This window comes from Notothenia rossii (genome assembly GCF_949606895.1).
Source record: "Notothenia rossii genome assembly, chromosome: 6".
Classification (NCBI taxonomy): domain Eukaryota; kingdom Metazoa; phylum Chordata; class Actinopteri; order Perciformes; family Nototheniidae; genus Notothenia; species Notothenia rossii.
In genome coordinates, this window is record NC_136909.1 from 16,320,375 (window position 1) to 16,335,566 (window position 15,192).

General features: G+C 42.8%; 1 protein-coding gene across 4 annotated transcripts in view; it reads left to right on the top strand.

The window, feature by feature from the left end:
* The window catches only part of cabin1 (calcineurin binding protein 1), a 40,452-nt gene extending 25,380 nt beyond the window's left edge, over nt 1–15,072 (top strand). For all 4 annotated transcript variants that reach the window (XM_079690811.1, XM_079690812.1, XM_079690813.1 and 1 more), the window contains 8 exons: nt 62–225; nt 317–413; nt 524–1,207; nt 3,558–3,632; nt 8,973–9,225; nt 12,162–12,320; nt 12,429–12,625; nt 13,378–15,072. In XM_079690811.1, coding sequence (XP_079546937.1) covers nt 62–225; nt 317–413; nt 524–1,207; nt 3,558–3,632; nt 8,973–9,225; nt 12,162–12,320; nt 12,429–12,625; nt 13,378–13,521 — 1,773 coding nt within the window. In that variant the 3' untranslated portion in view covers nt 13,522–15,072. The remainder of the gene's footprint in view (nt 1–61; nt 226–316; nt 414–523; nt 1,208–3,557; nt 3,633–8,972; nt 9,226–12,161; nt 12,321–12,428; nt 12,626–13,377) is intronic.
* Nucleotides 15,073–15,192: the final 120 nt, after the last annotated feature.

Consider the following 15,192-nt stretch of genomic DNA (forward strand, 5'->3'; position numbering starts at 1 on the left):
GTATGAAGTCGAACTAACCTCCAGATTCTGCTTCCCCTTTTTCTGTTCTTGTCTCCTTTAGGGCATCTGGCGTATTCCAGTAGATGAGATTGATCGCCCCGGGAGTTTTGCATCTCATATGAACCGATCCATTGTCCTCTTGCTGAAGGTGCTGTTTCAGCTTAAGGATCACGATACTCTGGTGAAAGTGTCTTTCATGCTGCAGAGAACCCCTGACCAGGGAAAGTAAGGACCCACTTCATATGATACTTCTACTTCTGTCATGTATTATGTATTTGTTCCATAACATTTCTCCTCTTCTTTCTCTTCCATGAAGGAAGTATTTACGGGATGTTGATCGCCAGGTTTTGGCCAAGAGAGCATTTTTCCTAACTGTAAAAGTCCTGGAGGACAATCTGAACAGTCTCACAGGGGTGAGGAAGCACAAATCACAGCACACACACAAAGAGCAGAGAGCCGCTCAGCGGTTTAGATGTCTGGCATGCGCCCTCTTCATGTTTTGACAGGTTCTGTTCTGTTTCAGGTGTCTGAGCAGCTTCACAAAGCGCCTGCGCCCTCCATGGGGGAGATGACCACAACGGAAGCATCCAACAGGCCCAGTTCAGAGGACAGCAAGCATGCACTGCCTAAGAAGCCTGGGCTCACAGAGGGAGCCTGTGCCGCTGAGACAGGGCCCAGGGAAGCCTCCCAGGCACAACTCACCCCTCCACCGCCATCATTAGATAAAGGGAGCAAAGTTCAGGAGATCTACCCTGGGAAGGTGGAGACTGCTGGGAGTGAGGGACACAAAGCAGGGCCAGAGGAACCCATGGACCTGGAAAGTGGCCAGTGGAGGAAACCCTCTGCTCCCACAGACTCTCAGGGCAACCCAACGGAGGCAGAGACCTGTCTGAGTGCCGTGGAGCCCTCGCACAAAGTGACTGACAGCAGCCGGACACCAGAGCTGTCTCTAGAGGAACTAAGTATCAGTTCCAGGCAGCAGCAGCTCCAAGCTTTGCTACCCAAGGTCACCGTGGCAGCCGGTGGGATGGATCAGGGGCTACTACGAAGGCCAAACAGGAAAAGGAAGCTACTTGACGATGTGGAGTCCGGAAAAACGTTACTGCTTGATGCCTACAGAGTTTGGCAGCAAGGCCAGAAAGTCATGACTTACGACCTGCAACGCATCGAGAAGATCATGTCAGAGACTTATATGCTCATAAAACAGGTAAACCTGCTAGCACACATAGATTACATTATTGCTCCGGTGTTTTCGCTGTTCTATTTTCAAAGTCATGCATGCTTGATATAAGCCCTCTTAAAGTAAAGGGGACTTGGAAAACCCTTCCTCTCACTGAAATAGTAACACAGCAGCCGCTGCAGAAGAGGGACTTTCCCTCTTTCCGTTTTCAAACACGCCGACAAATCCAGCTCATACCACGCGGTTTTGTTTTTACTCTCAGTAACCCAAATATAACCTCTGAGTCTGTTTGTTCTTACTACACAAACGGGTTGTTGAATCTAAAAGTAGCCCCACTGGGTATTTTTCAAGTCAATTGGGACTTTTGTTTTGTAATGATGTCACAAGAAGGTGGGGAGTTGCTCAGTCATTATCTGTGTAATGAAACTGGTGCCAACATGTAAAGTTGTGGCATAATGCCAATACAGAGACAAAGGTCTGTCTGTACTATCAGCCACTTCTGCTTATTAGGTTTTATGTATAGTTACACTAAAAGTAACTTCTTACTGCCTGTATTTCACAGTAAAAGCAGGGAAGGAGCTGTTATCTGTATAACTAGTATTCATTATCTGAAATTCATATATCATTATGTCAACATGTTCTTGCGTAGGAAGTGTCAGAGCAGCAAGAAGTGTCTTCACATCTCTAGAGCCAATGTTCCTCAGTTGTTGAAAGTTAGTCCAACTTCAGGGCCTTCTATGGCATTGATGAAATAGTAGCAGAACAGCCCACTTCAGCTTATACGGCCATATTGAGCTGCAGATCAATGCTGGCCCTACAGAAGGTGCCATGTCATTACCTGTGTAATGCCATAGAGCTGGAATAGGAGGGTTATAAGCGAGGGAGAGACGAAATCAGAGGGAACTGGCCGACTTCAGCAACGTTTGTTTTACTGATGTCTTTAAGACTGCAAAGACAATATTTACTCAGACACACCATTAAGAGAGAGTGTAGCCAGAACGAGCGATGACATGTTTCCTGTCTTCAAATGAGTTGTGCAATTAATATGCCTGGACATTTTCCAGAAGCTCCTTCTGTTTGTGCACCTACTCGCACACACTGCAGAGGCTCGGTGCTTTCGTGGTGTGCTGCGTTGCACAGTAGCATGTGGGTATAGTTTCCATCGGCTTCTTGAGCACTCCTAAGACACTGCAGGCAGTTTTATGCACTTATCACTAATGAGAGCTTCTCCATAATTCAGAACAAGTTATCATTATTCAAAAATAACTATTCAGAAAAAAAAGAATGAATGTCTTAATATAAATAATCAACTGGGGTTTATATGTCATCTGTCCATCTACTTATTAAACAGTATAGTGTTTCAAAATGTATTGAATCTTCAGAATCATATCTTTGTGTTTTCAATTAAAACATTTATTAATTCTCACTCTGTAAAAACCAAAAGGATTTTTGGCTCGGAGCGATTTGTTCATACATAATTCATAGCCTGATTTATATAACAGTTTTTCCTCAATACAACAATATTTCCTTGCTGAATAAGTCAAAAAAATGAGACCAGAATGTGAGCCTGGCTCTATCCAATGCTCAGATCTCTGTTTAATGTCAAATAATTCCATTAGCATATTCAAACAAAACCTTTTGCAAAACTTGTAATTAAAGATAATTATTATCTAAACGTCTAGGAATCCCTAAGAGCCACAACATTGTGTCTGAGCATTTCCTGTCATGAGAATGCAGTATGTTCTGGACATTATGTAGATAGTTGTATTGATGTGTTCTAGATGTATGGTTGAAAGGCGCCTGTTTCAAATAGTAATCATTATGTGTTATTGATAAGTCATAGCTGTATGTGGTTTGACGAGGGAAGTTAGCATAGAGCTAGACATGAATAGAAAGCGGTGGGCTGTGATACACTGAAGCTTGACTCAGCCCGTTTAACAATTGGCACCATTTGAAAATGAGGCTGCTGTAAAGTCCCTCCCTTTGGGGGTCCCTGAACCACTGCACACAACAGGCTGCTGCAGGGAACACAACAGCTGTGTGAACAAGATTACTGCTAAGTGTACGATGTCGGGCTGTGGCTAAGCTCGCTAACTCCCACACATCACCCAGGGTACTGGGCTCTCATGTTACTGCTGCTATGGTCAGAGGCAGAAGAATTTTCTAATAGTTGATTAGTGATGCAAGTAAATAACACGGTGGGAACACAGGGCAGGTCACCTCAGAAATATGATATCACTGCAATTACACCCACTTCTCCGGTGTTGCGTGAGGAGGACATTTAATGAATATAAATGGACGTGTAAAAAGTTTGTAAACAGGTTTGTAAAGATGTGTTGCTCTTCCCTAAAGTCCTTGTTCTGCTCTCCTGTCTCAGGTTGATGAGGATGTTGCTCTGGACCAAGCTGTGAAGTTCTGCCAGATACAGCTGGCCACTTCTGCCCAACGACAGGTAAAACACTTAAACTCAGCATGCCCATCTGCCATCTGTCCGCTGCACCACCTCAACAATGTGTCTTCCTTGTGCATCGCATTTATTTTGGTTTGTATACGGGCAGCTATGTTGCCCAAACCAATTTGACACAGTAGGGACTTGATAACCTATGCTAATTTCAGGGTGTCTGCGGGGTCTTAAAAAGTATTAAAAGTTGATAAATCAATTTAGCGAAAATTAAAGCTATTAAAAAGTATTAAACGACATTTTCCAAGGTATTACATTTTGTAGCTTGTTTTCAATAAGTATATCAATTGTCCAAAGAGGTTGTATTCTACAGTCTGCCTGAATGTAATCATGGCGTAGGTGTGTAGTATGATTCTGTGTAGTTTATTTATGGCATCCCGTTGGATTTGACGTCATCTGAACAGGACATCGCGCGCTCACTGCTTGATAGCCCGCGAAGGACCGTTTGCGCCGGCTGCGGGGAAATGCAAGTTTGCGTCCAAATGGTTGGAAGATAAGGAGGAAGGACAATCAATAATGTATATAGTAAATGTGTGAGGTAAAAGTGTGTCGCCAAAGTAACCGGTTAAAACTTGAACTGGCGATGAGGTCTTAAAATGTGTGGAAAGGGTCTTAAAAGGTGTTATATTTGACTTTAGGATTCCTGCATATACCCCGAATTTGCATACCTGACTAGATAGGCCTTAAACAAATACCCAAAGTTCACAATGATGACGACAACATGAACTAACAAGAAGCACCAGAATATGAATCACCATGATGATGTATGATCCCTGGTACAACCACACAGTAACTGTGCATCTTGGTAACCTGGATATGAAGTAATATATATATATATATATATATATATATATTAAGTACATGTAATACACTTATAAATAAACTGTATTTACTTTCTTAAAAGCATGACTATGATCTGATCAGATTCCTATCATAATAAAAGGCCTGTCAATAGTAGATTCACTAAAGTATTTTCAGAATGAAATGGTGGTCACTCTGTAATACGTCTAAATCGATGTTAGTTTGCTCATCGTACCTCGCTCACCATCTCAAAAATCCTGCCCGGGAACAGACTGCTCACCATCTCAAAAATCCTGCCCGGGAACAGACTGCTCACCATCTCAAAGATCCTGCCCGGGAACAGACTGCCTGGCACCTTTTCTAATAAACACCCCGCTTCCTGAGATCTGACCTTTTTCTTCTTTGTCTTATCCAAGCATGATTTTCTCGTAGTGTTAATCCTGTCATGTCACCCAAGTCCTGTCTCGTCTTGTTTCACTGAAGGAAAGGAGAACACATGTTTGAACTCATTAGCTCCTATTGAGGGCTGAACCCTGAAGCAAAGACTAAATGACACCTGAACATCGAGGATAAGACATGATGAGTTATACAGCTGTTTCTATAGCGAGTCAAGAGAGTCTGCCAATCCATCAGCCTTGTTTTTCCAAAGTTGATGCCAAACACTCATTTTTTCCCCTCAATAAGAGTAATCGTGCATACTTGTTGACATACAAGACTTGTTGATCAACTTTTTACATAGCAATTACAATAATGCAATGATCATAACCGCAGGTAAAACTTAAGCAGATGATATTAAAAGGTGGTAACCATCATGGCACTGTACTGACATGTATTAAAGTCTGGTTTCCAGCATGGCAAACTTTATCCACCAGCCTTAAATTAAATATCTGTTGTTTCCCCCCCATCTTCCAATCCAAGTAGGTTGAATCTCACTTGTCTTCTCATTAGCTTACAATAGTCTTCTCATTAGCTTACAATAGTCTTCTCATTAGCTTACAATAGTCTTCTCATTAGCTTACAATAGTCTTCTCATTAGCTTACAATAGCCGCTTTAATGATATGTGTTTTGTTGTTGTATATGTGGGGAAGTAAAATGCAGCAACTGTAGTAAAATGTGCCCAACTGATGGAAAAGTAACTTCAGGTATTTTCTGCTGCAGCTTCCGGAGCTAAATGTATCCCAATGCGTGGTGTGAAGGCTCCCCGTGTTCCCTTCAGCCTCACAACTTAGTTGCTAAACTTGTCATTGGTCTAACCGAGCAACGGTACGCATGTTTCTTATCTGCATTGATAACTAGCATAAGCAATGTGCATTCCAGGCAAAATGATCTAAAACCATTAAATATGTCTCGTGGTATTACATGAATGGGTTCAGCTAGTGCTAAACCAGCTATTAGTTCAGCTTCGACTTCATATCCTTCGTCGAATCCTTACCGGCTCTGCCTCGCCGGTGACTCCCCCTCCCTCACATCCCCCCCCCCCCCTCCCTCCTGCCCACACAGTCAGTCTCTGCCCACATCCTGTTGTCACGGTGATATCCACCAAACTGCAGGCTGTGTGAGCAGTAGCTGTAGGCAAAATACATGTCTGTTTTCCTAGTTCACTGATCCTATCATCTTGTTTTCTGCATGAATCTTTTTGTTATCTTTGTTGGTTTTGTGTATACATTTTGTTCGTCTAATTTCCACGCATCAACACACGACACAGAGACTGTGGTGCAGAGGAGGCACAGAGCGACAAGCCGCATGTCTTTAATGTGTGGAAACCTGTTGGATTTACTGAACCGGCTGTGTGGTCTGAGCACTTTGAAAACACTTTACTTTTATTTACATGTTTAAATCTTCATACTATCTATATGCACCTTATTTTAAGTCTACATTTTTTTCATTGAAGTGCAATTTAGCTTTTCCTTGGATGTCATATATTGTATAAACTATTGCTTAATGAGTCCACTGCAAATTAAACACAAAGTAGTAATGAACTAAAAAGGTCTCACACTTCATTAATCAAAATCAATGTTTTTTTTATTTGAATACTTCCAAATACTTTTATTCCCTTATCACCATTTGTTAGATTGATGACATTAGTTAAAGTCTGATGTGGTGAACTCTTAACCTGTCAGGTAATTGTTGTTACCTTCAGATATACGTAGTGATGGGTATTGTGATAATGACTCTGCATGTGGTGCTTTTCCCCCCCCCTTCTCCCCTGATGCTGATGGGGCGCTTCTGCGTACTAGCTTTTTCTCTGCAGTGTGATCCAACTGCTTTCTGTGTAATGATTGTGCCACCAGCTCCTGTCTTGTTTTTTGTATTTGCTTTCACTTGGATGTAGTGGGAAATGTGAGTAGGCACCTTGGAGTTCTCGGCTCGTGGGCATGAAATACTCTTGCCTACCTCTTAAAGATTCACACATCCCTTCAAGCCCCCACAAGTGACGAGCGAGCTCTTCTCCCTTACTGCTGATCCGGAGAATTGCTCCAGTCTTGTGTCTCATTTCTTCCCTTCGATATCAGGAGAAAAGAGTGGCAAAGAGCACAGGTTGTGTAACTTTGTCACGTTGCATGGGCTGTCACTCAATTTATCTGATACATCTCCATAATCCGTTATTTTACTCGCCTCTTTGTGGAGACGGTGGCTCTTTGAGAGACTCGATGTAGTCTTTAAAACACTCCAGTCTCACCTCCTTTACGTTTCAGCAGGATGGAAGAATGCTGAGGTCTTAATAATCAAAGATTGAACATACGCTTCTCAACGGAGCTCCAGTGTCAAGTCACATTTGAGCTGGCAATTTAAAGGTGACCTATCATGCAGAATGCACTTTTGTACGTCTTTTATACATGAATATGTGTCCCCGGTGTTCCAGGGAACTCACCAAGTGTCAGAAAACACAACCCTCTCTATTTTCCTCCATACCCAAATCTCAACAAAAAAAGGGGCTGCAACGGATCTGATACAGACTGATCCAGATTTGAACACTTCTATGACGTCACAGAAGTGGCGCTGCGGCTATTGGGCCAACTCCACCAATCAGGAGGAGACAACCACGGACATTGCCATTCGAAAGCGCTGGAGACGCTGTAGTACATATGCCAGGCCTGTAGATGGTGCTGTTCTCACATAATCAGCCCATGCAAAGACAGTGTTAAATTGAGCGAAATGAGGAACGACTAAAATGCATGATCTGTTTGGTATTTTGAAAAATAAAAAGTATAAATATGCCTTTTATATAGGTATGGTCCTACACTATATTATTCAAATATAGCATGATAGGTCCACTTTAATTAAAATGTTCGGTTGGCCGGCCTTGTGTTGGAAAATATGGCCAAACCTGTGCACGACATCCACAGCTGCTCTCGTCTGATTTAAAGCTCGATAATTCCACAGAAACACCTCTCCTTTCACGCTGTGGGACCTCTGTGTGTCTGCCAGCAGCCCACTCTCACCCCGCAGAGACCCACGACGGGACTATGTGCTGCAATTTTCTCAAGTAAGGTGTTTTTTTCTAAAAGCACACGGTCCAGCTGACTTGTTGGTGTCTTTGGTTGCCAATGTTTAATTCATGAGATATGAATCATCAGAGCTGGCAGTGGAGCCGCTGCATGCTTGACGCTGCAGTTGTGGAGCTGAAGGATCTGTCTGTGAGGATTTGGAAGGCTACTCCCGTATGTTTGAATTGCCTGTGCTCTGCTGTGTAAGTCCCGAGGGGAGCTTCATCACACACAGCTGTGATTCAGAGCACAATTTGACTTTAACTCCCAGCAGAGACCCTGAGAAAAATGGTACGAGAGTTGTGTTATTGCCAAATTATCTTGCGCTAACATACCGTATCTGTCAAAGCCGGCTTGTTATGACAGTCGTGGCTCTGATTGCTACCTCTAGGCTTTGGGGGACCTTGGCAAAACTGTAATACATTTACCAATCAAATTAACCTCAGATATAGAAGCATATTTACGTGTTACATGCCTGTGTAACGAATGCAGTACAATTCTGTTTAACCCTCCACTGGCTATACAAAGATTTCTTCTAAGTGTGCACACAAAAGGTTATCTAGGCTAGTTCCATCTAACTTTTCATCCATTTTAAATAGAAAAGTAGAGGGATTGTATTCGTGCCTCCTCTGTGTTGCCATGACAGCGGCTGTGTGAGCAGGGCTGCTGTTGTCACAGGTTGTTTGTGCAGCTCTTGTGTTTGTAAGTGGTCCTCCAAAAGGACACACAGGAAAGTGGCTCAGAGGGATGTAGTGTGGAGCTGAGCTGAGTCCAGCACACAAGTAAGCCTCTCGCCCCCCGGGGGACCACACCGCCACTCTGTCGAGGATTTCATCACTACTAATGTGGAAGAGCCGAAGACTCTTATGTATGGCTGTGTTTTTAAAAGTGCAGTTGTATCGACTGTGGCTCCCTCTCTGAGTCTCTGAACAGATTCTGTCTCCAGGGAAGGGCAGTACACTTCTCAGAGGAGAGTTGATTCTGCTGATGGATCCCCCAAGGTCAGTCTCACCTCCTCACAACCTCTTCTTCCTCCAACAGTCTGCAGGCGATGCCCCCACCACACCGAAGTACACCAAGGAGCACCGAGACCTCTTCTTCCCCCTGCAGTCCCCCGTCCTGCTCAGCCACACCGCCTGCCACCCGCTGTCCTCCCCGGAGGCCAAAGTGTTGTACGAGCCGCTCAGCAAGCTGTCCAGACCTCAAGCCCCCCCAGGCTTCACCGACCAGCCGCCGCTCCGGAGAGTCGTGAGCCACCCGGCGGCGGCAGCCATGGCCTTCCTGCCACACACAGGTACCACGGCCCCCCCCCCGTTAACTCACCATTAAGTGTTTTTACCACAACAGAAAAAATTACTTATTGCTCTTTCTAAAGGGATATATTGAAATGTTAGATACTTCCAAGCCTCGTTCATAACGTTGACACATTTTCAATCAGCATTCGATTGCTACTCAACAATGAGTTTAGATTTTTATTTTGAAGCCAGTTTTCTTCACCGATAAAGATTGTGCCACACTCAGAATCAGAATACCATTATTCGTTCCACGGAGGGGAAATGTACATTTGTTACAGCAGAAAAGAGCCAAAGACAGCTTGATGTTAACACTGATATTATTAATATTATACAACTGAACTGTGGCAACTGCATAGGATTGTGTGTGGCTCCAAACATTTCCTAAAACTCCAGTGTTGTGAACTCCAAAACACAACATGCATTGAAAAAAGATTAATATGTTCATGTCCAGAATTCGCACGCACCTGTAATAATGATGGTTGATGACGTCTTTGAATATAACGACAGACATTACACTTAATTAAAAAAGCTCACTTGAAGCTTTAAATGTTAAAACAGCCGCACTCTCTGATGCCTTTTGAGGTTATTTTATTGTTATTACTTTTGGTTATCATACTGCTGTAGTCTATTTCAACTGTTTAGTCGTAGCTTTGCAGATGTCAGTTCAGTTTAAGACCCTACAGTGCTGCGGCCCATGTGACCAGCAGGGGGCGTCTGTGGTCTTCCTCAGATCAGTTACATAACAGCAGACTCTGGCCTGCTCATGTTTTGCCTTTTTGGTTTTTGTCAGTTTGCCAAAAGGAGTTTTAGGAATCCAGCGTCCTCCAGATTGTGACTCTCTTTCTGAGCTCCTTGGCATAACAATCTCTGATCCAAATAATGAGTTCTGGCTCGCTCACATATCTCATATCCAAAGACACATGTCATGCACCCAATGTCTTCATTCTAAACCCCCCGAGACAAAGCCCAAACTCAACCTGAGATCTTGAATCTGTAGTGTTTACAAATGTATTGTCTGTTCTAGTTATGAGATGTAATTGTTATCATTTTGAACAGTCATTTGTTTTTGTACAAGCCTGTAGAGCCTCTAGAGGGCAGTATTCTGATCATTTGGAGACCCTGAGCAAAGGCAGACGTGTTGTTGTTGAGCTTTCATTTTCTTTCCCGTCAGATAAGTGCTCAGTAATTGGAGCGTTTGTATTTGACTCCGTTCCAGATGGTGCTCCTGTTTTTGGCCCATTTTTCTTTAATCGTCACAGGTGTTTTGAAAACTTTTGAAACCTCACCAAATAACCTCAAATGACCTCCATTTCTGTAGAAGAGAAACAAATTGAAATCGTTTTAGAAAAAAAATGACCCTCAGGAATGTTTATTACATGGACTTGATTCCAAATGTCCTTTAAATCAAGCAGGAACATCCTTCTGAATGACAAGCAGCTATGTTTACACACAGACTCGGGTTAGCATAAAATCCTGTAAGTAAAATATGTATTGTATCTCATCAGTAATGTTTGGCTTTATATTAATGACTGTATAAGTCAAAACATATAGTATCATAGTTTAATACAAAATCGGATTTGTTGACGTCTACTTTAAAAAAAAAAAAAAAAAAAAATCATATTAAGATAATTTATGATAAGCAGTGGCAGCAAAACAGGTTTTATAAGTATTTTTTTAATGTTACAATATATTTGATATCTCTATAGTGTCACATTAGGGTTCTTGTTCAATTTCATAGTGAGATAGCTTTCTTTGGGAGTGAAACGTCGCCTCCAGAACAAAGATCCCAGCTTCATGAGTGAGCTGTCAGTCAGAGCTCTCTTCTGGTTGTCCTTCATTAGAAACCCACAATGCATTCATTAGAAACCCACAATGCAGCTTCACAGCAAACTTTATGGAGCTCTATTTCAGATCTACTCGAGTCCTTCTCATCAGCTATTACAAATACACAGTGTGGATTTCAGCTGGACTCTTAAGAAGGTCATGTGACGAGCTTATCATCATGAATCCAGTTGACTGAAAGTAACCAGTAGCTGCATATCAGCAATCTGTGTGGATCCATTAGGCTTTCCTTAAGATTCACTCACACACACACACACACACACACACACACACACACACACACACACACACACACACACACACACACACACACACACACACACACACACACACACACACACACACACACACACACACACACACACACACACACACACACACACACACACACAGTAACATTGCAGCTCTGTGTTATATAATGGTTTCCTAGGCAACATTAGTGGAGAAGTCTGAAAGAGTATGATATCATGTTCTGAGCTGCAGGGGGAACATCTAGTCATCTAATTGTCTGCCAATAAATGCCAAAATGTAGTCAATAATTTATTGGATTTCTACATGAAATACGGTAATCTCCACTGACTTTGTGCTAGGAACTGTGAGGGAGGGAATTAAATTAGCTTCGAAATGCAGGGGAAAGGTTGCCTGTGGCAGGTAAAACTCTCGGATAACATGCCACCATGGTAGATGGGATAGGTTTTCCTTATTACTTCTGAAAAATCTGATTCCTTAATGACAAAAGGCAGGGATGAGGGTTACATGTTATAATTATTTACAATTTCTAAAGTCTTATAAATAGATTTCAGGATTGGCCAACCAAACAATGGAGTTGCCAGTAAAAATACTCACTGACCTTTGAGTGGTGAGGATACAATTATTTATTTCAGACCCGGCTGTCAATCTTCTACCAGTGTGTATTCCTTATATTACAGTCTACTTGCATATACACACTTGTCAATAAAGTCTAATTCGATTATTTTTTTGTTGGAATGAAATTGGATCATTAATCAAACGTTTTTTTCGATTTAGATACTTCAAAAAGCCCAAATGCATATGGAGTAGTTTTAATGTGTGTGTGTATGTTTTGTGCCCCCAGAGGAGCGGGAGGAGCCCTCAGAGTGTCTCTCGTACCGGCAGCAGGAGTCTCACCTCTGTCAGCAGATGAAACTCGCCACTGTTTCCCAGGAACAAGAGGCCGCAGCAGGCTGGTTCCAGGGGGAAACCGCCACATGTAGCAGCGCACAACCCTGCCCAGGTCAGACCCTTCACATCAGAGGGGTGACAGAAAGAGGGAATGGAAGTGGCTTCACATGTCTTAAAAGTATCCTTATATCTAAAGTGTCCTCTTGTGTCTCGCTCTCAGACCAGCAGCAGTTTGCCGGAGATGAGCAGACCAAACTTCCAGACCGAATCCGCTCCCGTGTTCCAGCCAACATGCCAAAGCTTTTCATCCCTTCCACGGTCACCAAGTTCCCCCCAGAGATCACGGTCACACCCCCCACTCCCACCCTGCTCTCCCCCAAAGGCAGCATCTCAGAGGAAACCAAACAAAGACTTAAGGTTTGCACTTTGCCTTCACATGTGTGTTTCTGTGGGAGTGTCCATACACGCAGCAGTTCCTCTCCATTTGTTATTAGATACTCTTAATGAAACTGGGATCTTTATTATCACTTTCTTAGCACAGAAGTACAAATGATACCATAATACTTTAATGGACTGATGTTGTCGTGCATTGTGTAGTGCTAGATTGAAAAGAAAAAATAAACATAACCACAAGTTGTGTATTTGTTATGGAATTATTTGCTTATAATGCAAAAAAAATTTGTAACGGGACGTCCACACAGCAGCGTTAAAAAAATCTTCCAACGCTTCTGCCCATTCACTTTGAATGGGGTCACGTCACTTTGCCTCACTTTTCGCCCAACTGCATTGTGGGAAGCAAAGCGAAGATTTCCAGGCATCTCAGGCTTCAAAAGTTGAGCAATATTCAACTTTTGAATCTTCTGAAGCTTTCCGTGGAAGCCAATCAAATCATATGCCAGTACAAGCTCTAGCCAATCAAACCGCTGCTTGTGTGTCAGGGGCGGGAGATTCATGTGATTGGTTGTTGGTCGAGCTTCAGACACGCCCGCCGGCAAGCTTTTTCCAAAGCCGCTGTGTGGACGTACCGTGAGTGTTGGAGCATTTCGGCAAGCGGCTTTCATTTAAGGCCTGTGTTAATTAACTGTTTAACTTCTGACTTTAAGCATATGAGAAAAACTATAATCTGTACTGTAGTCAGACAGTGACCCCTGCTGTCTGCTCCTCTACAGAACGTCATCCTGTCATCTCAGTCGGCAGCCACGGTGAAGAAGGACACGCTGAGCCAGCCGGCGCTGGAGGTGCAGGAGACATCGAGCCAGGAGTCCTCTCTGGAGAGCGAGTCGGACGATGAGGACGATTACATGGACATCTGACCCTCTGAGGGCCTCGTGTGAAGCTCAAACTGACCTTTTGTCGCTAACCTGGCCTCACTCTGCCAAACCCTAGGCCCCTGTCTTAAAAATAAATGGTACATGAGACTGCAGCTGTTGCTCCGTCACGTACATTACAAAACCACCACTCCCAAACTGAAAAATGCAGTATTTTCCTCGCCCGTCATGTCATATACACCTCTGTCAGACATCTCAACAGCCCACGACGATGGCTTTAGCATGTCTGTAACGTGCCATTTATGCATATCACACATTCGCTTACCGAGCTCTCCTGCGCCCCACCGTACTCTGGAGAAAGACTTTTAGCCTTTTTAAAGCCAACCCGCCCCGTGTTACACATCTTTCTTTTTTCATGCTGGGTGCTAACCGTATCTCCAAGCAGCAGCTAAATCCTCGTCTGAGAAACCACCAATCAGAGCGCTGTCTTGACGCTTTGATCACTTACTTTGGCATGAGAATTTCACCCTTAAGATACTTTGCGTTGGTACATAATATATTTCAAGGAGCACAAAGGGTGAAATAAGGACAATCGGCTGCATTCGAGGGCCTCACAACCTGTAGCAGATTGGAAATGTTTACACTTAACGTTTGGGATGTTTTTCAGTTAGCACTTAACTTTGTGCTATTTTTTTGTATAATTGTAATATTTTGTCCTATATATATTTTTGTTGAGTGCATTTGTAGCTAAAAGGAGGACGTCTTGTCACCAGCACTGATCTGAATGGTATGGAAAGGGGTTTCAGTTATTATGAATTAGCCTTTGTACATATCTCAATCCAAATATTTTCCAATTAGCTTGGCTTTAATGAGGTGTGTGTGTGTGTGTGTGTGTGTGTGTGTGTGTGTGTGTGTGTGTGTGTGTGTGTGTGTGTGTGTGTGTGTGTGTGTGTGTGTGTGTGTGTGTGTGTGTGTGTGTGTGTGTGTGTGTGTGTGTGTGTGTGTGTGTGTGTGTGTGTGTGTGTGTGTGTGTGTGTGTGTGTGTGTGTGTGTGTGTGTGTGTGTGTGTGTGTGTGTGTGTGTGTGTGTGTGTGTGTGTGTGTGTGTGTGTGGGGACATTAAGGCGAGGGTCGTTTCAGTGACTCTGACCTGTCCTGATTTCAGTGGAATTGAAACGCCTGCCGAGGAACACTTCCTGATACAGATGCCTTTCCATTAAAAACCATTTTGGTAAATTTGTCACAATTCTATCTTAACTCAGAGGAAGACAACAGAATGTTTTTTACAGATTGTTTTCTATAAAAAAAGAAAGGTGTTTACTGACTATGTTTCTTGAAAGCTGTCTTAAGATCATTTTTTAAAAGGACACAAATTAATTATTGTAAACTATCACCCATGAAAAAAAGAAGAGAAAAGTATTTTGTATTTTATTTTATTGTTGGTTTTTGTTGTAAAATAGTTTTCTATTGTTCTTCTGGGAATGTACCACGCCTGAAGAGGTGAGCAGAGACTCAGGCTGCTGGAGGGGAACTGATCTGTGTCTGACTGAATGCGTTATAGATGTCAAACCAAAAATATATTTAAGAAATGCAAAAAGTGTCCTGTGTGCTACTTCAAATACTTTCCACATGGGTCCTTGCATCAGGTAAGATGCATGACAGAAAGATTAAGAAAACATTTCACAACACCTGTAAAATAATGAGTACAAACATTAAA